General features: G+C 43.1%; 2 protein-coding genes across 3 annotated transcripts in view; both read right to left on the bottom strand.

The window, feature by feature from the left end:
- LOC121551798 (CREB-binding protein-like) overlaps positions 1-8,969 on the bottom strand; it is a 73,962-nt gene extending 64,993 nt beyond the window's left edge. Inside the window, exon 1 of the mRNA XM_045211160.1 lies at positions 8,127-8,969. Coding sequence (XP_045067095.1) covers positions 8,127-8,214 — 88 coding nt within the window. The 5' untranslated portion in view covers positions 8,215-8,969. The remainder of the gene's footprint in view (positions 1-8,126) is intronic.
- Positions 8,970-14,313: 5,344 nt separating this feature from the next.
- LOC121551797 (adenylate cyclase type 9-like) overlaps positions 14,314-26,488 on the bottom strand; it is a 128,940-nt gene continuing 116,765 nt past the window's right edge. Inside the window, exons 3-10 of one of the 2 annotated variants that reach the window (XM_045210926.1) lie at positions 22,194-22,304; positions 21,523-21,794; positions 20,654-20,756; positions 19,461-19,675; positions 19,084-19,243; positions 18,842-18,984; positions 18,451-18,474; positions 14,314-18,250 (exon numbers count right to left, since the gene is read on the bottom strand). In XM_045210926.1, coding sequence (XP_045066861.1) covers positions 16,624-18,250; positions 18,451-18,474; positions 18,842-18,984; positions 19,084-19,243; positions 19,461-19,675; positions 20,654-20,756; positions 21,523-21,794; positions 22,194-22,304 — 2,655 coding nt within the window. In that variant the 3' untranslated portion in view covers positions 14,314-16,623. The remainder of the gene's footprint in view (positions 18,251-18,450; positions 18,475-18,841; positions 18,985-19,083; positions 19,244-19,460; positions 19,676-20,653; positions 20,757-21,522; positions 21,795-22,193; positions 22,305-26,488) is intronic. The other variant, XM_045210927.1, reaches the window with a different exon arrangement.

Raw genomic sequence — 26,488 nt, 5'->3', positions numbered from 1 at the left:
AAATTACAGGCCTCTCATCTTTTTAAGTGGGAGAACTTGCACAATTGGTGGCTGACTAAATACTTTTTTTCCCCCACTGTAGCTAGCTACATTTTTTCTATGATAAACATTAGAAATATGATGGCCATCTATTGTTTTTGCAAAAAATACCTTGCTTTTACATTGTAATCTAGCTAATTTATTAAAGTGGGCTGCTAACCAAATTATGTTGCACTTCTGTTGTCATCTGATCAAAATGATTTTCTGCCGAATGTGTTGCACTAATGCATTTTGTGTGAAGGAAAACTATAGTTGAACGTCCCTGATCCCCCTATTGAAGCAAAAAAACACTTGACTTTCAATATAAAAACACAGGTGAAATTCTTTAAAATGCAGATTTGGTCTGTGTTTGGTCTGTGTTTTGAAAATGCAGACTTCTTAAATTGAATGCGACCCCTGCTAATGTTTGCCAACTGAATATCTTATAACTTTAAGTTAACCATCTAAGATGTGCCAAATGCATTTTCTCCAGCTATTCATTTGGTTTGCTAACTTGGTAGCTATAGGCGGCTAGCTTGGGAAATAAATAGCGCCCCTTGTGTGTGTGGTAATACTGTATACCCCCTGTATGAAGAGTATGGAAATCTGGATAACGCCCACAACCATAGTGTGCAGCAGGGCTCCATGTTGGCCCCACTCCCATTTTGGGGGGGACATCTGCAGTAGTGCCCCCCTCACCCCACACACCCCTCCATCCCATTCAAATCAGTTCCACTTCAGCAGATACATTAACCCGCACAGCGCGCACACCGCCTGGGCCGTTCCCCTGTTTCCCCTGAAGCGGGTGGAACTGAAGGCAGTGTTTTTACGCTTGGCTGTATGTACACTAATGCTAACATGGGTGGAATAATGCTCACCCACCCAGGGGTTGGTGCCCATTCACCGAGCCCGGACTGAGGAGAGAACACCCACTAGGTAAGCGATGTGCCAGATGAATACTTGTCTGGAGCAAATTTCTCACGACGGGCACCAACAGACAGTGAACAACCACTAGCATACAGATCAAAACAAACACAGACAGATATTGGCCGGCAGGCATGGATCAAACACACACGAAATAACAATCTGTCACACATTAACACGCACATCAAACAAGGGGTCGCAAACAGTGTGTTAAGGCCAGCCGTCCCACCTACACTGGCTGACAGACTGTAGGGTGCTCTGTAGAGCTGGGAGGGGCAAAGCGGAGCGTGTGTTTGAGGTCTATCACAGTAATAATGGGACTCAGAAACATGACATGAGCCAGCCAAACCCATGACAACACACACTATGCTTTTATGCAGTGAATCCATAGCCAAGCCCTTTACTATAGGCCAGTGGTTCTCAATCCTGGTCCTGGGGACCCAAAGGGGTGCACTTTTTGGGGGGGCGCTAGCACTACACACCTGATTCAAATTATCAACTCACTATCAGGCTTTGATGATTTGAATCAGCTGTGTAGTGCTAAGGCAAAAACTAAAATGTTCACCCCTTTGGGTCCCCAGGACCAGGATTGAGAACCACGGCTATAGGCTAATCGGGCCATTAAAGATTGTGAGGAAGAAGGTGTGTGGTTTCATTTGTGGCTTAGCAGGGAAAAAAGCAATTCAGCATTGGTCGTTTTCTAAACAAATAAAGATGCAGAGTGTGGGACAAATAGTCTAGCTAGGTAGGCTAGAACTCTCATCAGGATGTCAAAACCTGTCAAATAATACTAAGGCAACACCCATCAAATTCACATCCATTCATACAGGTTGTCTAGTCATCTTCGACACCTCCAAGAGAGCGCAGTCTTCTACTCTCTCGTCATAACTCCTCCCTCCCGGCATAATTTTCTCGTTCTCTCGCGTTAGCCAATGGGCCGAGGGCTGAGTGGGAGTGAGAAGGAGTGAGTGGGAGTGAGGAGAGGAAAGATGATGAGGAGGAGGAATCTGCTCTCGTCGCAGGTCTGCCTGAGGAAGTTCTGGGAATTGGGCTTTTTCAAGCCAAACAAAACCCTATTTTGTCTCTGCTGCCATCTGCAATCTGGAGCTCTAAATCGTCTCTGTGTCCTCAGGACCCCGTGCTGCTTCTCAACTTCAAAGGAAAGCAGGTCTGAGGCACACTATGCCGTGCCTCGCTGAGCTGTTGGTGACTGAGTGAGTGTGTGTGCGGTGCTGGGCTATTAGAGAGGATGTGTGTGTGTTTGTGTCTGCTGGGCCGTTCATTAGAGGTGTGTGTGTGTAAAACATGCATTAGTGTGTACTTCGTTGTGTGTGTGTGTGTGTGTGTGTACACTGAGGCAGACAGCGTCTGGCCTAGCAGCCCTCTCTAAAGAGGCAGCAGAGTGAGTGTCATGCTGCCTTATTGCCCAGCAACAGCTCTTCACCCCACTGAAAGATGAGCTAGGGCCGCAAAGGACCCCGGCCTGTCAGTGGGGAAGATAGACTACAGCCCAGGACAGAACCAAAGAGCTGTTTGTAAAACGGGTTGTATTCATTAGGCACCAAAGGGAATAAACTGACAAAACAAAGAGTGACTCGCTGCACTTAAGAAATAATAACCTGCAATAAGAAATGCTTGTTTTTGTTTTCCGCTGCAAAACATTTAGCGATGGTGTATCGTAATGAATGTGACCCAGTTGACAGACAATCTTTTGCCTTGCCGTCTCTCTGTATGTACGGTACAGAGGTGGAAATTGGGCAATGGATACATTGAGTGATTTTAACACTTTCCTTGAATGAGAATAAAGAGTTGGTTGTGGTGTCTGTAATCCCTAAATTGGCCTCATTAGAGATGAAGAGGTTTGCGTTTCCCCCCCAGCGTTTGAAAGTGGTGGAGAATTTACAGTTGCACAATGGACACATCCATTCATACCACAACTCTAATGGATGCAGACTTCACACTGCACTACCGAATGCACAATGAACCCCGACCGCAATTCACTACCACAACTCTACAATGGCCGTAAGCTACACATGGCATTGCCGTATAAAATACAGAAATAAAAATAATAAAAGGGACCTCACCAAAGTCATGGAGAGCATTTAGGTTAAGTCACATTATTTAAAGTGCATTTTACAGCGACAGTTCAAATACAAGATAATCTGATAGCAGTGAAGGTCATAGGGTGCCCTCTGAACTTTGCAGCCCTCCCGTAGTCTACCGGCCGCCATTTAGACTACTCTCTAGTCTTGGCTTTGACATCAGACACCAGCAGCTGGTTCTGAGGCAGCTAGTCACACCCCTGGGAACAACTCAACATGTAGCAGGGGATTTAAAACTGGCTTCTCTTCCAGGACAGGCCTGGGTAGCCTTACCACGTTTCATCAGAGCTACCGGACAATACAATAGAACCTCAACTTTTTGGGGTTGTGAGTGTGACCCATTCTTTTCATTTATTTTAGAGCCACCAAATCAATAAAACAATGTTCTACAAACTGCTTGACCCAGGAACCCCACCCCCAACCCAAAATGTGGGGGAAACACTGGTGTAAGTAACTACAGCCCTGATTGGGGTTAACCAAGCCACATAGGGTCAATTCAACTTATCGGGATATCATTTAGCCAAGTCTGAGTGTGGTGCAGGCAACCACACACACACATCCCACACACTTCAGAACAGATGTGCAGCATAGGTGTGTGTGTGTGTGTGTGTGTGTGTTAGTGCTGAGAGATTTTTCCGTTTATAAAACGAATTGACCGACATCGGTTAAATTGTTTGAATTCCATTTATTTCTGGGGGTTTTCTGTGAGCTCGATGTGCAGTTTCTGTAGAGATAAACTGTGCGATGTGCGCATTGAGTTCACTGAAAGAAACCAGAACGAAATGGAACTCAAATAATAATTGAACCAATGTCGGTCAATTAGTTGTTTAAAAAACGAAAAATAACTCAGCATTACCAACAGGCCAATATTCTACATAGTTTACCAAAGAAAACGTGATAATTAACTACAGTGACCATAATCAATTCGCAAGCCTGAAAATACATGATCTAAGTGATTGATAAATGTTTCATGGTGTACAACACTCCTGTCTGATTCGCGCGGAGTGGACTGATCCATTGTGGAGGCTGTGGGGATGACACAGTCCATCACTTTAAGACATGTGCTACTGAAATTGTATATGATTAAATTAAGTAAGAACAATAGTGCAACACTAATAAAATAATATTTTATAACAAATGCGCTTTCTCCCGCGTTGGATAGCGGTCGCTGTCCGTGGTTCTGAAACACATCAGTGCGCAGCTGAATTGGCACATTTTCCTAGACCATGTTGCTATGTGCATAATAGCAAAGTTAAACAGCATATTGGTGTGGAGAACAATGCAGCAGCGGCAGCAGGAGTTAGGAGACGAGAAAACAGCCCTTACCTTAACTGTCTAAGAAAAGTGAGGAGAGCGGAAACCTCAACTTAATTAGGCCTATAATCAATAGCCTAACTGTTAAATGTGCCTGGTTTATAAAGTATCCATATATACACTACCGGTCAAAAGTTTTAGAACACCTACTCATTCAAGGGTTTTTATTTTTACTATTTTCTACATTGTAGAATAATAGTGAAGACATCAAAACTATGAAATAACACATATGGAATCATGTAGTAACCAATTTTTTTTTTAACAAATCCAAATATATTTTATATTTGAGATTTTTCAAAATAGCCACCCTTTGCCTTGATGAAAGCTTTGCACTCTTGGCATTCTCTCAACCAGCTTCATGAGGTAGTCACCTGGAATGCATTTCAATTAACAGGTGTGTGGGTGAACGGATTATCTCCACATGAGTATTTCCCACCGTAAAACATGGAGGAGGAGGTGTTATGGTGTGGGGGTGCTTTGTTGGTGATACTGTCTGTGATTTATTTAGAATTCAAGGCGCACTTAACCAGCATGGTTACCACAGCATTCTGCAGCGATACGCCATCCTGTCTGGTTTGGGCTTAGTGGGACTATCATTTATTTTTCAACAGGACAATGACCCAACACACCTCCAGGCTGGGTAAGGACTATTTCACCAAGAAGGAGAGTGATGGAGTGCTGCATCAGATGACCTGGCCTCCACAATCCCCCGACCTCAACCAAATTGAGATGGTTTGGGATGAGTCGGACCGCAGAGTGAAGGAAAAGCAGCCAACAAGTGCTCAGCATGTGGGAACTCCTTCAAGACTGTTGGAAAAGCATTCCAGGTGAAGCTGGTTGAGAGAATGCCAAGAGTGTGCAAAGCTGTCATCAACGCAAAGGGTGGCTATTTGAAGAATCTCAAATATAAAATATATTTTGATTTGATTAACACTTTTTTTGGTTACTACATGATTCCATATGTGTTATTTAATTGTTTTGATGTCTTCACTATTATTCTACAATGTAGAAAATAGCAAAAATCAAGAAAAACCCATGAATGAGTAGGTGTTCTAAAACTTTTGACCGGTAGTGTATAGCTACAGAAATAAGGCAGACCCTGCTTCTGTTGCCTGTTTCAGTTTGTTTAATAGCTACTGATTCTGTGAGCATCATGCCTCACGCAACCACAACATGTCAGATAAACTATTTCACAAATTCTGCTGTTTTTAATCTTTGCTATGCTGTAATAAAGACTTTACTCTTGTTTTCGTTAGAACAGCCTCTGGTATTATTTTTAATTTATTTAGTGTTGTTTACACTGTTCCGAATTGTCCATTATTTATTTATTTATAATATCTCTCCTTTTCTTGATCTCATGATTAGTTGTATTATTATTATAATCATTAATGTCATTATCATTAGTAGGCTTAGTATAGCAGCCTTGTATAACCACCATTGAGCTGTAGGCCTAAGAGCGTATCCTGTTTAGTCTTAATACCGTAACTTACTTAGGCCTATATTTCAATACTTATAGGCTACTGTATCAATCAATCATTCATTCATGTTATCACACAGCATACAAGTCATTCATGATTTGAAATGCAATCAAGCATAGTTTTAAAATAACAAACCGACCCTTGAATAATTAGCGTAAACTATAAATAAACTGTTCTATTTCAGAAATTGCATTCACAAATGAATGCGACTGTTTTTAGTCTTTGCTGTATTAAAGGCTTTACAAAAAAACTAAACGTTACAACAGACTCTCTGGTACACTTATAATTTATTTCATGTTGTTTACATTGTTCCAAATGGTCAGAAAAATGATATTGTAATCTAACAGCACCTGTTTGGCATACATAATATGCATGCAGCACTTGCTCCTTACCTTATTTTTCTTGACCTCCAGTATTTTCCACAACCAGTCACATTTATTCCACAAATCTGACTTCCTGTTTTCCTCCCGAGTAACAAGTAAACATTCCCCAGTTTTGAGTTTGTCATGTCCTCTGCATCCATTTTGCTCTCACACTGTGTTATGGTGATCGGAGTTTGTTATAACCATTGTATTGATGTGATAATGATATGCTATAGGTCAGGCCCTATTGGTCAAGTGCATGTGATGCATACATGTGTCACGTAAAGAGAGCAAGGGTTGAGGGAATAGGGAATGTTTTTCCTAAACAAATTGGGGATTTCGGTAACATAACTTTTCAGTCAGAAATGGCTGTAATTGTGTTGCAGCTTCAGCAACACCGACAGCACGATAAACACTGCTGATGTTCTGTGGTGGTCGCTACAGCAGGGAGGAGAGAGACAACGGGTGCTAGTCAGTCACTCGAGCAGCAAGTCTGAGCCCGGCAAAATCAAATCAATTGCGGTCGGACTCCCTCTAGTCATGTGTGTGTCTTAATTATTTAATCAAACAGTGCGCTTAAATCAGACAAGCTCAGTGCTTATCGTGGATTTTATTAAAACACACAGGATGTGGAAAGATACGTTTTAAAATGTCAACCAATCGATTGGTCGAAAGAACAGATTACTATTGTCAACCAAGATTGTTTGTCAGGGACTGCCCTAATTGTTCTATTCGGTGTTGTTACAGCATACAACTCACATAATGCAAAGTCAAAGAAATAATCGAAACCAAAATCGAAAACCGTGATTATTTTTTTTAGAATTTAACCGAACCCAAAGTCAAAAAGCACTAATTGCTCAGCACTAGTGTGTGGAGGGAGGGGGGGGGGGGGTGCAGCCGCCACTGCAATATCACACAATGTTAACCATAAAATATGACAGGTTATTAAATACCCATATTAAACGATATGTTGGCTGGCTGCTGCTAGCGATGTGAGGCCAGGAGAAGTTGTTGTACAGGTTTTGGAGTGTTTGGGTGGGTACAGTGTGGTGGTAGACCCTGAGACTAGGTTTAGGCGTAACGTCCTTCTCTCTCTGATGGAAACCAACCAAGGCAGCGCTGTTTTAGAGTTTTGTTATGGTCTGGGAGGTTTATGAGCGCAGGAGACCTGTGAGCCAGAGTGCAAAGCTGATATCCCATTGTCCATAAACTTCACTGCAGGGCCCCTATTCAAGGACAGCGCCCAAGACATTCCTATCAGTTTCACTCTGTATGAACATTTATATAATCTTACCTTCAAGTTCATGTTGACACTTCTGTTCACTGTGCTCAGACAATAGTCTTATACGGTAGGTTAATAAGTGTCCGTGTTGAAATGAACCGAATTCAACAGGTAGCAGCACACTGTTCGTTCAACAAAATTCCTGACGTTGTACTTTTCTTTTGAACAGATGCGGCGGCTATATCACAAGTCTCGTCTGCGATCGGACAGCTGCTCCAGCTCACACTCCACCGCAATGACATTATCGGGCACATAGGAGTGACAAGTTTTCAGAGGCGTAGCCAGCAAATGGAGAAGGAGCGACAGACATCAGCACATGGTGCAATACCAACACGGCCAGTAGGCTGGCTTTACTACCAAGGCATATGGGCAAGTCGAGAAGAGAGCAGCGGGGGTTGGCTACTAGAGACGGGTGACTGTAGATTCAGTGACAGTCGGGTGTGACAATTTGATACCACGAGCAACTACACTGCAAAGCTCGAGAGCTGACAAATTAAAGTTCCAGGTGAGGAACATTGTGCACGAGCGAACGCAGTCAACACCAGACAAAACGTAAAAGTACAGTTTTCATTAACACTCAAATAACTTAGCATAAATGTACTTTATCAATAGACTGATGACAAAATAGGCCCTACTTAGTGCTTACCTGGACCATCTGACGCTGAAAGAGCAGGTGAATTGAGTTTCGGTCGTTTTGCGTTGGGAGGTCCGACGTCCAGCAAATTGTCAGCCATTCTGATCCGTAAGAATGATCACAAAATAATGATGAAAAATGAAATCCGACTCCTTCCAGCTCGAAAAATGTACTGACAACAATCTTTTTTCTTACTCACACACCACGTATAGGGGTATTTAACCAGCTAGCTGGCAAGCTAGAAAAATGCTTGCACTAGTCAGCGGAGTAGAATGTTTCAAAATAAAGGCAACAGCGCCACGCTTCGCCGCTGACAATCACCCCATGATAATCCAACACCCAACACCCACATAATTATCGTTAATAATTATTGCCAAAAAATATTTCAGTTCACGACAAATAAATTAAAATAGTAGCAAAAAAAGTATATAGTGTGGATTCAAGTCCCTTTCTCCATAAATCCCTAGATAGGTATATTTAAATAAGCACCTTTTCCCGGTCCAAATGAACAGCCTTAAATTCCATTTTCGCCTCCAATAAAGACAAGAAATTTCCAAAAATATTTTGTATGCGCCGATTTATTTTTCTCGATACTGTCTCCCGATAAATACATCGTCTCGGAACTGAGATACCGAGAAGCGGCGCTCGCTGAAGGGGAAATCAAATATACGAGGGGCTCTCCAGACGACAAAAACCGATCCAATCCTCGTTTTTTCTCAATAATTATCTTCGAAGGAATAAAGACTTCGATTTTCTGCAGAATAAAGCCGTTTCAGCACGGTCTAAATGGCTCGTTTCGGTCTAAAAAAGATTGCTCTCCCGAAATCCAGATTCTGAGCCGCGTCAAGATGGCGGGTGTTGATTCCTCCGATACAAAAAGTTTTTTTCTTTCTAGCTAGACTGTGGGGGGGGAGGGGCTGTGTAATCACGCCCTACGCAAACCTATGCCCTGCCGTGCGTCATGTGGACGTACATCAACTAGCCTCTAGGGGTGGAATAACCCCCAAAATGAAGGAGCTGTCAAAGCACTTTCTAACCTAAAGCGTTGCGAACAATGTACAAGTGAGCAGTTATTGTGGGTTTTTTTACTTCTGAAATGCTTAATAATTACAGCCCCCCGTATACATTGTGTATTATGCGTCACCAAGTCTCATAAGACCATTTTGGGGCCCTTCACCCTTGTCCATCCATCAAGTAAGCTACATTTGTATCAACTTCAGGAGCCAAGCAACAGAAGTTTACATGTCAATTGTAAATGCGCAAAATCATCAAGAGTTACATCAAGAGTTGTAATAATGGGTAAATATCAAGCAATGCAAACAGAACCATGAAAACAAATCTCAGAAAATAATCACTTTATTCTTTTTTTTCTTCTTTTTTTACCTTCATTTGCGGACCCCTCCAAAGATGCAGCGTGCTATAGGCTGCACAAAAGACAGTCGGAGGGAGGCCAAAGATCTACCAGCCGCAACTGTACAGTAGGCGTATATGAAACAGGGTCTGAAAACATGAACAGAAATCTAGCAGTGTGATTTTACCTTGCAGCGTGTTGATGATGTAGCCTGGTCCCAGATCTGTTTGCACTGTCTAGTCAACTCCTATGGTCATTGTTTGCTGTTACATTGACCATAGGAGCTGCCAACAGCACAAACCAATCTGAGACTGACCAGGCTACTCATGGGGGAATACCATTGGATCCCTTAGGAAGGAGAGATCTGTAGCCTAGGCCTATATAGAAGTAGTGGTGGCAGGAAAATGTCCTTATAGGTCCTTGTCAGCGTCCCGTGTGACTCAGTTGGTAGAGCATGGCACTTGCAACGCCAAGTTGTAGGTTCGATTCCCACGGGGGACCAGTATGGGAAAAAAAGTATGAAAAAGGTATGCACTCACTACTGTCAGTTGCTCTGGATCAGAGCATCTGCTAAATTACAAAAATGTAAATTGACTTCGACAATGTGATGAAAAGAAATTGACAATTTCAGGCAGCACACAATCCTAGGGCTACTGGGGTTAGTTAAAGCATCCCTCTCCCACAATCATACAGTTACACAAACGTTCGTACAGGTAGGTACATATACTGTACATGCAGGCAAACATGACATTTGGAAATAATTGCAAAAATGTTCTAACATTTATCTAACCTTCCATGTATTCCTCAACCCTTCAACAATTTCAATCCCATTGTCAATCTATTAAGTCCTTTTTGCAGTGAAGGCAAGTTATTACAAAAAACACTAAGCTTTTTTGAAGTAGGGAGCCCAATACCCTTTTCACACTACTGAGCCCAACCGAGCTGTACTGTGCTGGTCCGGTAACACATCCACCACAGTTGCAGTGTGAAAAGAAAATAGAGCCATCATCACACTACGCAGTGGTGGAAAAAGTACTCAAATTGTCATACTTGAGTAAAAGTAAAGATACCTTAATAGAAAATGACAAGTAAAAGTGAAAGTCACCCAATAAAATACTACTTGAGTAAAAGTCTAAAAGTATTTGGTTTTAAATATATTTAAGTATTAAAAGTAAATGGAATTGCTAAAATGTCCTTAAGTATCAAAAGTAAAAGTATAAACCATTTCAAATTCCTTATTTTAAGCAAACCAGACGGTATAATTTTCTTGGTTTTTTAAATTTACGGCTAGCCAGGGGCACAATCCAACACTCAGACATAATTTACAAACGAAGCATGTGTGATTAGTGAGTCTGCCAGATCAGAGGCAGTAGGGATGACCAGGGATGTTCTCTTGATACAGTAAGGGAAAAAAGTATTTGATCCCCTGCTGATTTTGTACGTTTGCCCACTGACAAAGACATGATCAGTCTATAATTTTAATGGTAGGTTTATTTGAACAGTGAGAGACAGAATAACAAGAAAAAAATCCAGAAAAACGCATGTCAAAAATGTTATAAATTGATTTGCATTTTAATGAGGGAAATAAGTATTTGACCCCTCTGCAAAACATGACTTAGTACTTGGTGGCAAAACCCTTGTTGGCAATCACAGAGATCAGACGTTTCTTGTAGTTGGCCACCAGGTTTGCACACATCTCAGGAGGGATTTTGTTCCACTCCTCTTTGCAGATCTTCTCCAAGTCATTAAGGTTTCTAGGCTGATGTTTGGCAACTCGAACCTTCAGCTCCCTCCACAGATTTTCTATGGGATTAAGGTCTGGATTTCTGGCTAGGCCACTCCAGGACCTTAATGTGCTCCTTCTTGAGCCACTCCTTTGTTGCCTTCGCCGTGTGTTTTGGGTTATTGTCATGCTGGAATACCCATCCACGACCCATTTTCAATGCCCTGGCTGAGGGAAGGAGGTTCTCACCCAAGATTTGACGGTACATTGCCCCATCCATCGTCCCTTTGATGTCCTGTCCCCTTAGCAGAAAAACACCCCCAAAGCATGTTTGACGGTGGGGATGGTGTTCTTGGGGTCATAGGCAGCATTCCTCCTCCTCCAAACACGGCGAGTTGAGTTGATGCCAAAGAGCTCGATTTTGGTCTCGTCTGACCACAACACTTTCACCCAGTTCTCCTCTGAATCATTCAGATGTTCATTGGCAAATTTCAGACGGGCATGTATATGTGCTTTCTTGAGCAGGGGGACCTTGTGGGCGCTGCAGGATTTCAGTCCTTCACGGCGTAGTGTGTTACCAATTGTTTTCTTGGTGACTATGATCCCAGCTGCCTTGAGATCATTGACAAGATCCTCCCGTGTAGTTCTGGGCTGATTCCTCACTGTTCTCATGATCATTGCAACTCCACGAGGTGAGATCTTGCATGGAGCCCCAGGCCGAGGGAGATTGACAGTTCTTTTGTGTTTCTTCCATTTGCGAATAATCGCACCAACTGTTGTCACCTTCTCACCAAGCTGCTTGGCGATGGTCTTGTAGCCCATTCCAGCCTTGTGTAGGTCTACAATCTTGTCCCTGACATCCTTGGAGAGTTCTTTGGTCTTGGCCATAGTGGAGAGTTTGGAATCTGATTGATTGATTGCTTCTGTGGACAGGTGTCTTTTATACAGGTAACAAGCTGAGATCAGGAGCACTCCCTTTAAGAGTGTGCTCCTAATCTCAGCTCGTTACCTGTATAAAAGACACCTGGGAGCCATAAATCTTTCTGATTGAGAGGGGGTCAAATACTTATTTCCCTCATTAAAATGCAAATCAATTTATTACATTTCTGACATGCGTTTTTCTTAATTTTGTTGTTGTTATTCTGTCTCTCACTGTTCAAATAAACCTACCATTAAAATTATAGACTGATCATTTCTTTGTCAGTGGGCAAACGTACAAAATCAGCAGGGGATCAAATACTTTTTTCCCTCACTGTAAGTGTGTGAATTGGACCATTTTCCTGTCAAAATGTAACGAGTACTTTTGGATGTAAAAGTCAAAGTAAAAGTTGGCTAAATAGTAAAGTAAAGTACATATACCCCAAAAAACTACTTAAGTAGTACTTTAAAGTATTTTTACTTAAGTACTTTACACCACTGACAGTACGGTTCGGACTGAATCGGGCATAAGATTTGGGCTCCAACACCTCTGAGAGTTAGCCTTAAATGAAACTATTTATTTCCCTTTGTTTTCTAAAGAACAGTACTTATCCAGCACCAACACGATAAAACACCAGGAATCCATAGGTTGATAAGCAGAGTTTCTCAAAGGCAGTAAGAGAAGCTGTAGCTAATATTGCGTTTTATCTTCCTTTCATGTGTCCAGACTTCAATTATGCAGTTTCCCCTTCCTTGGGACATTTAGCAAGATAACACTGTGTGAAGTTTATTATTTAAACTGATTGTTCTGATATGTCCCTTTATTGTAATCGATGGAATTTGGGTAGGTTACAACAAGGGTTGTGTGCTCATAATCGGCAAGAATAAATTTTACCTTTTGAAAACAATGCCATTTGTAGATTAATGCACTTAAAATGGGCCTAGCCCCATTCAAGCAATTCTACACAGCACAACAATATCCAGCCAAACAAAGTAAAACTACATTTTTGTTATTCCCTAAACTAATCATTCATTGTGCTGTGTACCAAAAAGTGGCAATGAACTGCAATATTGAGTTTCACGCTCATATCAGTGAATCTAAATGTTGGAAACAATTGCTCAGCAGATTATGTAGTAGAAAAGGCACATGTCAAATTCAAATAAAAAGTGAAAAGAACTTGGATGAGAAAAATATGTAAAAATATGTAAAACATGTAAGCACTACACATGTAAAAAAGTTCCAAACATTTGTATTCAAGGAGGTTTGAGAAATAAAACGTGGCAATCTTCATTAAATTATGTCAGAGTTGATTTAGAGAGGATTTTCCTATGACTGAAAATGCACTACTAGCAAACTCTTGCAGTACACACAAGGAACCTGTAGTAAAACAAATGATGGCACTACAAAAGAGAAAGTTAAGTGCTGAAAGTTGAAAGATGCACTTAAAACCCAAATTATTGCTAGTATCTCCATCTTTACTAAACTAAAACATGTTGGTTTGGAGTCTTTTACTATTAACATTGACTTCCCAAGTAATAGTCCTAATTCAGAAAGCTTTGATATTGTACCTTTGAGGTTTCAAAGTATGTCTGAGGTCACAAATAATATAAGACGTTTCCATCCCCAGTTTTTATGTGAGTAAAGTCATACCGCATAATAAATACGAAATCACGACATCTGTGATGGAAACAGGAAGTTTCGGTACAATTTTATAAATTGCCGAAAGATCATTTGTTCGTTCGACGTGGTGTGATCTTTCTGTGTTGGTAAAATAACAAATTATGCGAGGTAAATATTCATATAATAACCATCATATCGAAGTAAACCATGAGTCATGCGATGATATACAGTTTATTAGGCTACACATGAAATAGGCCTAATTTATGATGAACTTCACTGGGTGATGAAAGTGCACAGTGAGCTTGATGTTCCTTTCCAATAAATATTGAGGGTCTGATTCTGGTGACATGTTGATCGATGCTTGACTGCAATTTAAAATATATACATTTTCTCGCTCTTATCCATAATAATCTCATCATGTAGACTAGCCTACCCACACTGTATCTGCAAGCTGTTGGTTAGAGCGCACATGCCAAGACCAGAGTAGGCAAATTTGGTAGAGTTGAAAATGCAATAGAAACACATTGAACTTTGATTTTTATTTGGTACATGAAAACTTAAGTGAAAAAGTACATTTTGTGTGCACTGTGTCATCACGCACTGATTTTTATCCGTAACAAATCCATTTGGTGGAAACACACCACTGGTGGGAAAATGCGCTTATTTCCTTTATGCAGATTTCAGAATATTTGCATGAAAATCTCTCACCAATTGGATGGAAACCTAGTCGTAGCATTACTTGTTTTGTTCTTTCCCCCGAGCACCCAAGCCCTTTTACTAAAACAGAGAGACAGTGACATGGATGATTAGACTTGCAGTTGGAGGATATGCACTGTACAGTTTACCATACTCAATTCTCTCAAGAAAGGGTCTGATAAAACAATGCATACAGTACATATAAAAAAAAAGTACAAACTACGAGATCTCAACTTCGACAAATCAAACACACAAAACAAATAGGAAAATATGTAGCACTGACTGAACATGCACACTTTACATGTTTATTATATGTTGCTTACATGACACATGTTAGAAACTTCCCTCATTATCCAGGATCTGATTTGGCAGGAATGCCGTAACAAGAGCAATCGGGTGCATTCCCTTGCATGTAATTCTAAATAGCCAGACGGTAGAGTAATAGGAGTGGGGCATGGCAATAGCAGATCAAGTCCTATTTGAAGGTCAATATACCAATCTACCATTCCATTAAACTGGATCACTCAACATCTTAACTCAGAAGCCAGAAAGAAATCTCTGTTAACGGTCCGTCACAAGAGACTACTCAAGATTAGCCTGGTCCCAGATCTGTTGTGCTCTTGCCTATTCCACATGATATGTACGTGACGCACGTGTAACATGTAACAATTTTAGCAGATTGTTAACTGTATTGTAAGCAAGCCAGTACGTTCTATAGAAACCACCTATTAGGAGGCCTACCTAGAGGCGTGCACTTCAAACCTCCACAACAGTAGCCTAACAACAGATTGCATTCCTGTAAAAGACTAGGAAGAGGTTATGGCACATGAACCAACCTGTGGTGCTAAAATGTAGCTTTATAGACTTGAAGCACTAATGTGCAGTTGAAGTTAATTAATTATATGTTAAAGAGTTAGGGTCGAGTCCTAACTTAAACATTTTCACTTAGTCATGCATCGATGTCAATGGGAGACTTTGACTTAAAACAGACTTAAGTGGGAGTTAGGATTCTGCCCTAATTTATATTACCAAGGTCTAGATGAGGGCTTAAGGCAGTAAGACAGAGGTCCTTACTTTTAACCAGGGCCAGGAGAAAAGATACCACATCAGCAAGAGGGATTTCATTATTTCTTGATCACACTCCCGACCTTCTTAGTCATCCCACGGTTTCATCTGTTTCAGAATGACAACTTCCAGCCACCTCTCCACATGAGGCCGTGGACGGCAGTTATTACTGTAGTGTAGCGCACGAACACAAGCACACAGTCAGGCCTTCCGACTGATGTTCTAGATGTTGTTGTGGGTTTGTCTGAGAGCGTTGTGCGAGGCCTGTGCTTTTCTTAGACAATTTAAAGTGATTCACTGTGAAAAGACGACTCCATCTTGCTTCCCTTTGTAACCCATCATTCACTCTTCACTGTGGCATTCCTTATTGTGCTGATTCTTGTAAACTCCTTAACTACAGTAACAAAAACAATGTCATAGCTACACAGACCAAAGACAACTATAACAAACTGACAGAAACCAAGCTTTTGCCTTAAAATGTACATAAGGTTCACAGTTTTGTAGTATAGAAGTCTTTCCCAGTTTTCTTTTCCCTTTATTGTTTCTTCCTCTTTCATTGTCCAGATCAGCTTGGTCTACACATTATTTTGTGCTAAAGGCACTTAATCAAAAAACATTACAAAAACAAAGGCAGGGAAAAAAATGAAGAAAAAAACCACACCAAAAATAAAGACTAAAGATGTTAGTGAGAATCAAGTAGATCATGGGAGGCTATGGGTTTCTATAGCAACATAAATTCAGTAATAGCGCCCGTCGTACTTTCCACATCTTCTTACTCACTCTTACTGTGATCCATACAGTGCCCACCAGAGACATCGGTTGTGTTCAGTGGGCATGAACCGGAAGAAAACAGACGTAGTATCTGAACTTGTTCAATAAGAAATGCTCATTTTCACTTACAGTTGCAAGAAGTTTTACAAAAGGTGTGCCCTAATGAACATGACCCTGGAGAAGAATTGACAACAGAGGTGCCAGAAACTGGTTTCTTGCAGTCTGCCATTTTGGTGCTTCCTCCTGTATGCCTTCTCGTCACATATGCTTGTTCCATAATAAGCTTAAACTGGCAGGAACGCAAGAAAGACCATACTTAAAGGGCTGAAGGCTAATGCAAAAAGCTATCGCAGACATAACAGTCTTAGAGTTTCGTTAGCTCGCCAATAATGTCATCATCGTCCTTCTCCACTTTCTCTTTTTTCACCTCCTTCCGTGACTCAGTTGCTGTGGCATTCTGAGGGGAGAGAGGCTGGAGGGAGGCAGGCGCCACAGGTTTTGGTTGTTGGAGGACGTTTGTTGGAGGAGCTCCAGCTAGACTAGTGACGGGCAGATTTGATTCTTGGACGTTGGTTGAAGGAGCTTCACCTTTATTAGTGATGGGAATAATTGGTTGTTGGACATTTGTCGATGTTTGAGGAGCACCTGCTAGACTAGTGATGGGCAGATTTGGTTGTTGGACTTTTGTGGAAGGAGATCCACCTAAACTAATGATGGGCAGAGTCGGTTGTTGGACTTTCAAAGTAGCTCCAGCTTGACTAGTGATAGGCAGGGAGGCTAGACCAACGTAGGACGAGGAGGAGGAGGAGCGTCTGGCTGTGATGGTCTCTGTAGTATTAGGGCTACAGTAGTATTGTTCCCGGCTGTCTGGCCTATCTCCAGCCTCCACCATCCCCCTCTCAGGCCGCAGCAGACCCGTGGACACCCTAGGGCTGAGCGAGGGACTGGTGGTACTGGGTACACCAGCCATGGAGCTAGGCACCATATTAGAGAGCTCATCCGTTGGCGAGCGCCCGATACTCCCGTCCACCTGCACCCGGATCTCTGGCGATACGGAGAGCAGGTACTGAGGCACGGGGGCACCGCTGTCCGCACTCTTGGGGAACAGAAAGGTCTTCATTTGACCTTTGCCCTTGACATTGACTGTGCCGCGGTAGTCGAAGTTGTAGTCCATGGCACTGAGCGCGCAGTAGCTCTCCTCGCTCACCTGCACGCGGCACTCCACGCCCGTGGTGTCCATGCGACTGGCGATGTTCACTGTGTCGCCCCAGATGTCGTAGAGCAGCTTAGTGGTGCCGATCACCCCTGCGGTCAAAGGACCATGGTTGAACCCAATGCGCAACTTGAACTTGAAGCCCAGCATGTTCTTGTTGAAGTCGTCCACCACGTGCATCATCTCCAGTGCGAAGTCAAACAGCGCCCGCAGGTGGCCGTGCGGGTGCGGCGCCTCGGCGCACTGCTGCGCGTTCAGCCCGGCCGCCGCCATGTACGTGGCGCCAATGGTCTTGATCTTCTCAATGTTGTTGAAGGGCGGCTCGCGAAGCAGCTCATCAAAGTCACCGATGAGCTCATTGAGCACGCGGTAGCACTCCTTGCCGCCCTCGTAACTCTCCTCGTAGAACTCGCTAAAGTTCACGATACTGGCAAAAATCACGCCAACGTTACCATGGTTTTTTGAGTAACTCTGGGTCACTTTGAGCTGCTCTGCCACGTGGATGGGGATGATGTTCCTAAGCAACCAATCAGCTTGGTCCCTCATGTTCTGGATCTTGATGCGGTGCTGGTCGGCCTCCACGTTGCCGTGGTAATGGAGGCGGTAGCTGACCTCGAACTCGCGGTTGAGGAACCAGACGAGCAGCAGAAGCAGGAAGAAGGCCACTCCCACCTCGGGGCCCAGCAGGTCCTGGGGGCGGGGCAGGGGGTCAGTGGCGGGCTCAGGCTGACCATGCACAACACTGCTGTGGTTACTGTTGTTGGTGGCGTCACCAGACCTGGAGGAGAGAGAAAGGGAGGGAGAAACAAGGAAGGAGAGAAGAAAGGAGGGATGGAGAGATGGAAGGAGGGATGGTGAAAAAGAGAGGGAAGAAGTTAAGGAAGAGAGATATATTTAAAATCTGAGAATACAGCATGGCCATCCAATGATACATTGTGAATGCATCAATAGTTGTATAGATAACTTCATTCTACTCACCAAAATAACATACTGTTGGCAGAACTGGAAGACAGAGGAGACAAAAACATGGGACACGGTCGGATAAGATTAATTGAGTTCACAACAAATTAAATTACACAGTGTCAGCACAAAGGAAAAGTCATACTAAAGGATGACATTGTGGTAATATTGTATACAATATCCTATCGAACCTCAGTGAGTGCATTGGTAGTGGATTAAATGGGCAATATACAAATTTGAGGGTGGTTACATTTCTCCAGCCCCGTTCCTCAGTTGTTTACCAAAACAGTGACAGGGTGTCCGTGTTGTTATTGTTTGAACTGCAGATGCCCCTTTAAGGTCCTTTCCGACCAACAAAAAGGGCCATAAATGTGTTAAAAAAGATATCATTCATTATAATGTGTCTGACCTGCAGGGTGGGCTGAAGAGCAGGACGAGCAGCACCATTCCCACCACGGTAGCCATGGCCGAGCGCATCCAGCAGCTCAGCTGGCAGAAGTTACAGTACTGGATGATGGCAATGATCACTGCACAGCAGGTGAGCATGGTGAACTGGGAGACACAGATAGAGACACAGGAAGGAACAATCGTTAGCATTGTCATACTCTGGAGGAAATGACCGGGGCAAATTAACAGAATAGACACGCTCACCTGTATGGAGAGGTGCATGTCACAGGTGACGTGTGAGAAGACGGACACAGTGGGCAGGGACACCAGCACGGCCCCTATCAGGTGACGGGGGACCCAGCCAGAGATGGCCCTCAGCAGGGTCCTAGTGCAGCTCATCACGCTGTCCAGGTAGAAGGCCATCCTGGGAAAGGGGGAGAGGAGGTTAGCTCAGAGAGGGCTGATAGACAGTATGTGTACAGTAATCCAACCTCATTGAAAAACAGACTAATAGCCTCCCCTTTTCCCCCCCCATCTTCAAACCTCACCCCACTAAGTTCTCTCCCATTCAACATCCTCCCCCTCTTCCTCTCCTCCCCAGTTCCTCCCCACCTCTCATATCCCTCTCCCCACCCCCTTACCGTATAGACAGCACCAGCGCCAGGGCCTCCAGCAGGGCGGCCACGGCAACCAGGGCGAGGGCCGGGGCAGGCAGGGGGGCCTTAGGGAGGGAGAGCAGGGGCCGGAGGAGGCAGGCCAGGGAGAGGGCCAGGAACACAGAGCAGCACAGGACCATGTCCAGGAAAGAGCTGAAAGTAGGGCTGGCAAAGGTCTGCACCGCCGCTTGGGTCTCCACCTGGGGACGGGAGGGAATAGGAGAGAATAAATACTTTGTCATTTTTCAATGGAAATGGATTGATTTGCTGTCACAATAGCCAACCTCATACACACACAAAGACACACAAGGCTGGGAGCAGCACAGCGTTAGCCGCAGAGCACTGCCAGAGCAATTGTAGGAGTTAAGTGCCTTGCTAAAGGCACAATGGCAATGAATGGTACCTGGGTCCGGTTGCAGAGTAAAGAAATAAAGAGAGGGAAGGATTGCAAAGGGTAAAAGAGAGAGAGCAAAGGAAAGGAACAGATGATAAGAAAAATAACAAAGGTTGCGGGAGAGAATAGAGAAGCATGAGGAATGGAAGTCTTTAAAAAACTCTTGTTGTGATTAAGTCGTAAGTATGAAACTGAATTGGCCTTCTGTAGCTCAGTTGGTAGAGCATGGCGCTTGCAACGCCAGGGTTATGGGTTCGATTCCCACGGGGGGCCAGTATGAAAACTTTATGCACTCACTAACTGTAAGTCGCTCTGGATAAGAGCATCTGCTAAATGACTAAAATGTAAATGTAAACTAAACATTATCCAGACGTGAAGTTGAACATGCAGTTCCCCCACTTTATCAGCAGAGGGCTTCACAAGCCAAGAGGACATTCCTATTGAGGTCCTGCAGTGATTTCCCTGCCTTTGCCGCAGTCCTGACAGGCCATACATAGTGCAGTGCTTACAGGTTACTCAGAGAACACACACACAGAGAGCTAGACAGACATGAAGAAAAGCAGGGTGAAACGGATAGGGAGTCAGAGGGACAGACAAGAAAAGACAAACCAGGTCTAGTCTAGTAGACAGAGAGAAGTAGTGAGACATTAGAAAGACAAATAAGAGGAACAGAGACAGACAGACAGGCAGAGTAATAGATAGGGGACAGACAGACCAAAGAAGGGGGGGAATTGTTGACAGGGAGAGGCAGATAGCGAGAGAGGCAGAAAAGAGGGATACACACCTCTTCCTGGTAGCTGGTCCTGTAGGCAGACTCCAGGGTTCTGTCCAGGAAGGTGTGGCTCAGCTTGTTGATGGGAGGCTTGAAGAAGTAGTCCTTCATCAGACTGGGAGATGGACAGATCAACAGACGTCAGTCAGTCAGTGTAGAGAAGACGGACTCGGGGGAGAGAGTTACACCAACCTATCATACCACCAGGGCCGTCCGTGTTCATTAGGCACCAAACGATTTGCAATGGAAAATGAAAATGAGCTTTTCTTATTGGACCAGATAGTCCGTCACCTGTATCATGTCTGTTTTCGTCCGTTTGGTGCTTAATGAACACGACCCAGGGGCTTATTCAGTGGGCAGAAGCGTAAGGATCACTACAAACAAAATAGCATGGAGCAGATCATACCGCAGTGTGTGTTCTATATAGGATTGCAAAATTCTGGTAACTTTCTCTAAATTCAATTTTTTAAAAATATATATATATATTTTTTATCCCGGTTGGAGAATTCCCAGAATCAGGGGGGAATAAGCAGGAAATCCAGATCCTCCAACCACGATTTCTGGAAAATTGGGAATTTTAGGGAAAGCTACGGAATTTTTGGAACCTTAGTTCTATAGTGTACATTGTAAATAGACACACTGTACCAAAACAGACATTGATTCCACATTAAAGATACGTGTGGGTCTGCTTCTTACATAACAGTTCTACCTTCAGCGTTCAGAATCTTATCCTTGTATTTCCTGGTTTCAGATCTATTTGTGCTATCCTGCCAACTCCCCAAAAAGCTCCACCACATCCATCAAGCCCGGTTTCAGATCAGTTTGTGTGATCTGGGACCAGGCTAACATCCATCCATCCATCCATCCATCCATCCATCCACCTGTCCTCCTTGATAACATCCACAAAGTGAGCGTCGCTCCTCTCTCTGAAGTTCTTGGAGCGCAGGGGGATGAGGGCTGAGTGGTCCATGCCCATCCCCATGGCCCCTCCACCCCACTTCTTCTCCTTCTCCTGTAGCATCTCACACAGGGACGTCTGGCTGTTGGTCAGGGGATCCTCCAGCCTGGGGCTCAGCAGACCGTTCAGGGCCTTGGGGCTGCGGCCAACGGGGCCTACGGGGGCCTGGGAGGGACATTTGAGAGATGAGGTGTCCTGGTGGAGTTGAGAGGAGAGGGGCTGGTGAGAAGCTGTGTGATGTTGATTGATTGTGTGTGTGTGTGCGTGCGTGCGTATTGAAACGGAGAGAGGAGAGTGAGAAGTGTTAGACCTGAGGTCTTGGATAAGAGTGATTAATGACATAGTTAGTGAAGTCAAATTAATCAAAACATTTCCGTTTGGATAGGTTCTATAAAGTGATGTCAGGCTTGTTCTTGTCATTCCATCATGTACAGTATAGCGATATAAATATGACTTAAGAAATACAATGTGATAACACTAGCCTAGTTTGATAAACTGGGGTTAGATTTAAGTGAAGTCAGGTTGGGATTAGTAAAGGTCACGGCCAGATTCAAAGGTCAAACGTTCACTAGAGTGAGGTAAGGTGAGGCAAACCTTGCTGCTATTGGTCGTGTGGTCGTCATGGCAACCGTTCTGCACCATGCCCTCCTCCAGAACCTGATCCTCCTCTGGTACTACAGCCACACTGCAGGAGAGACAGGGAGACTGGAGAGAAGGAGAGAGCGAAAGAGAGGGATTTGTCTATTTATATCATTTATATCGTTTTTCAATCCAAGTATTGACAAATTCTCATACTGTAGTTTACACACAGCCCATTCACTCTTGTGTTGTGTGTGGTTGGTGTGCTTAGCCTAAGTATTGATTGGGTGCATCAACCACACACAAACACGCATCAAAAACACACAAAACCGTTTTATTTTTCTTAATTCACTAACATGCAAACATTATTTTTTTCACAGACGCCCACACACTCTTACACACTCTCTCTCTCTCTCTCTCACACACACACACACACTTGGATTTCTATATTTGCTTGTTAACCTCCACTCTACCCACATTATATACATATTTATGATATGAGATCATTAACAATTCTTCCTGGAATATCCAGGGCTTGTACTCTTCTAGCTTAGGTCTTAAAACCACAAACCCAGATATTCTTAACAATAACAAAGTCTTGACATAATAATTATTCTAGAAACATGGTGTCATAGATACTCAATGTCCTCCAGGCTATAGGGGAAATGTTACTTCCATCATTCAAACATAAAAACATAAAACAGAGCAGTAACTCGGGAGGATTGATCATATGGTATAAACGGGACCTTTCACTAAACCAGATCAAAAAGGGTAACACCCACATTTGGTTCAAATTCAACAAAAGCACAATCATTACTAAGAATTATATATACACACACACAATATATATATATATATATATATATATATATATATATATATATATACAGTGAGCTCCATAATTCACTGGACAGTGACAATGTTTTTATTATTTTAGTTCTGTACTCTAGCACTTTGAGTTTGAAAGGAGACAATGACAATGAGGGTGAAGTGCAGACTGTCAGCTTTAATTTGAGGGTATTTTCATACATATCGGATGAACAGTTTAGGAATTATAGAAGCTTTTGTACATGGTCCCCCCCATTTTTGGGCATTAAAAAACATTGGACAGTTTAACATAATGTAGAATAAAGTAATCATAGTTAATATTTGGTCGCATATCCTTTGCATGCAATGACTGCTTGAAGTCTGCGATGCATTGACATCGCCAGACGCTGGGTATCTTCCCTGGTGATGCTCTGCCAGGCCTGTACTGCAGCCATCTTCAGTTCCTGCTTGTTTCAGGGACTTATTGCCTTCAGTCTCCTCTTCAGCATGTAAAATGCATGTTCAATTGGATTCAGATCCGGTGATTGACTCGGCCAGTCAAGCATTTTCCACTTTTTGGCCATCAAAAACCCATTTGTTGCTCTAGCAGTATGTTTAGGGTCATTGTCTTGTTGCATGATGAAGTGCCGTCCAATGAGTTTGGAGGCATTTGGTTTTATCTGAGCAGATAAAATATTTCTGTAGACTTCAGAATTCATTGTTCTACTTCTGTCTGCAGTCACATCATCGATGAAGACAAGTGAGCCTGTTCCACTGGCAGCCATACAGGCCCTGCCATAACACCCCCCTCCACCATGTTTCATGGATGAGGTGGTATGCTTTGGATCATGGGTATTTCTTTTTTTTCTCCACCCTTTTGTCTTTCCATCACTCTGGTACATGTTAATCTTTGTCTCATCTCTCCACAATACCTTTTTCCAGAACTCTTGGGGTTCTTTTAGGTGCTTTTTAGCAAACTGTAATCTCGCCTTTCTGTTCTTCAGGCTTATCAGTAGTTTGCATCTTGTAGTGTTACCCTCTGTAGTCCTGCTGATGTAGTCTTCTACGTATGGTAGGCTTTGACACATCTACACCTGCATCCAGGAGAGTGTTTTTGATCTGTTGGGCTGTTGTCAGGGGGGTTTCTTCACCATAGAGAGTATTCTCCGGTCATCCACTACAGTGGTCTTCCTCGGTCTACCGGGTCTTTTGACATAATTGAGTTCACCGGTTGTTTTTTTCTTGTTAGCGATGAACCAAACTGTTGACGTGGGCATGGCCAGGGTTTTTGCAATGTTCCTGAATGATTGATTTTCATTTCTGAGACTTATGACGGCCAACTTCATTTGCATCGACACTGCTGTCTTCCTCATGTTGTCACACCCCAACAACAACCTCCAAAGGCAATAGCAACGTCTATAATCATTACTATTCATCAACAGCTCTCCTGCATTCACTAACGACACAAATGAATACACCTGCCTAACCACACACATCTGTGAAGCCAATTTAACAAATACTTGTAGTACCTTAAAATGGGGGGACCATGTACAAAAGGTGCTGTCATTTCTAAACGGTTCATCCGATATGTATGAAAATACCCTCAAATTAAAGCTGACAGTCTGCACTTCACCCTCATTGTCATTGTATCCTTTCAAACTCAAAGTGCTAGAGTACAGAACCAAAATAACAAAACAATGGTCACTGTCCAATGAATTATGGAGCTCACTGTATATATATATACATACATACAGTGGGGGAAAAAAGTATTTAGTCAGCCACCAATTGTGCAAGTTCTCCCACTTAAAAAGATGAGAGAGGCCTGTAATTTTCATCATAGGTACACGTCAACTATGACAGACAAATTGAGAATAATTTTTCCAGAAAATCACATTGTAGGATTTTTTATGAATTTATTTGCTAATTATGGTGGAAAATAAGTATTTGGTCACCTACAAACAAGCAAGATTTCTGGCTCTCACAGACCTGTAACTTCTTCTTTAAGAGGCTCCTCTGTCCTCCACTCGTTACCTGTATTAATGGCACCTGTTTGAAGTTGTTATCAGTATAAAAGACACCTGTCCACAACCTCAAACAGTCACACTCCAAACTCCACTATGGCCAAGACCAAAGAGCTGTCAAAGGACACCAGAAAAAAAATTGTAGACCTGCACCAGGCTGGGAAGACTGAATCTGCAATAGGTAAGCAGCTTGGTTTGAAGAAATCAACTGTGGGAGCAATTATTAGGAAATGGAAGACATACAAGACCACTGATAATCTCCCTCGATCTGGGGCTCCACGCAAGATCTCAACCGCGTGGGGTCAAAATGATCACTAGAACGGTGAGCAAAAATCCCAGAACCACACGGGGGGACCTAGTGAATGACCTGAAGAGAGCTGGGACCACAGTCTCAAAGAAAACCATTAGTAACACACTACGCCATCATGGATTAAAATCCTGCAGCGCACGCAAGGTCCCCCTGCTCAAGCCAGCGCATGTCCAGGCCCGTCTGAAGTTTGCCAATGAACATCTGGATGATCCAGAGGAGGAATGGGAGAAGGTCATGTGGTCTGATGAGACAAAAATAGAGCTTTTTGGTCTAAACTCCACTCGCCGTGTTTGGAGGAAGAAGAAGGATGAGTACAACCCCAAGAACACCATCCCAACCGTGAAGCATGGAGGTGGAAACATCATTCTTTGGGGATGCTTTTCTGCAAAGGGGACAGGACGACTGCACCGTATTGAGGGGAGGATGGATGGGGCCATGTATCGCGAGATCTTGGCCAAAAACCTCCTTCCCTCAGTAAGAGCATTGAAGATGGGTCATGGCTGGGTCTTCCAGCATGACAACGACCCGAAACACACAGCCAGGACAACTAAGGAGTGGCTCCGTAAGAAGCATTTCAAGGTCCTGGAGTGGCCTAGCCAGTCTCCAGACCTGAACCGAATAGAAGATCTTTGGAGGGAGCTGAAAGTCCGTATTGCCCAGCGACAGCCCCGAAACCTGAAGGATCTGAAGAAGGTCTGTATGGAGGAGTGGGCCAAAATCCCTGCTGCAGTGTGTGCAAACCTGGTCAAGACCTACAGGAAACGTATGATCTCTGTAATTGCAAACAAAGGTTTCTGTACCAAATATTAAGTTCTGCTTTTCTGATGTATCAAATACTTATGTCATGCAATAAAATGGAAATTAATTACTTAAAAATCATACAATGTGATTTTCTGGATTTTCTCTCACAGTTGAAGTGTACCTATGATAAAAATTACAGACCTCTACATGCTTTGTAAGTAGGAAAACCTGCAAAATCAGCAGTGTATCAAATACTTGTTCTCCCCACTGTATATATATACACAAATATATACATATATATATATATACACTACCAGTCAAAAGTTTGGACACACCAACTCATTCAAGGGTTTTTCATTATGTTTTAATATTTTCTACATTGTAGAATAATAGTGAAGACATCAAAACGATGAAATAACACATATGGAATC

Source organism: Coregonus clupeaformis, chromosome 35 (genome assembly GCF_020615455.1).
Source record: "Coregonus clupeaformis isolate EN_2021a chromosome 35, ASM2061545v1, whole genome shotgun sequence".
NCBI lineage: Eukaryota > Metazoa > Chordata > Actinopteri > Salmoniformes > Salmonidae > Coregonus > Coregonus clupeaformis.
Note: the sequence above shows the minus strand (reverse complement) of the source record. Positions and strands in the feature narration are given on the sequence as shown.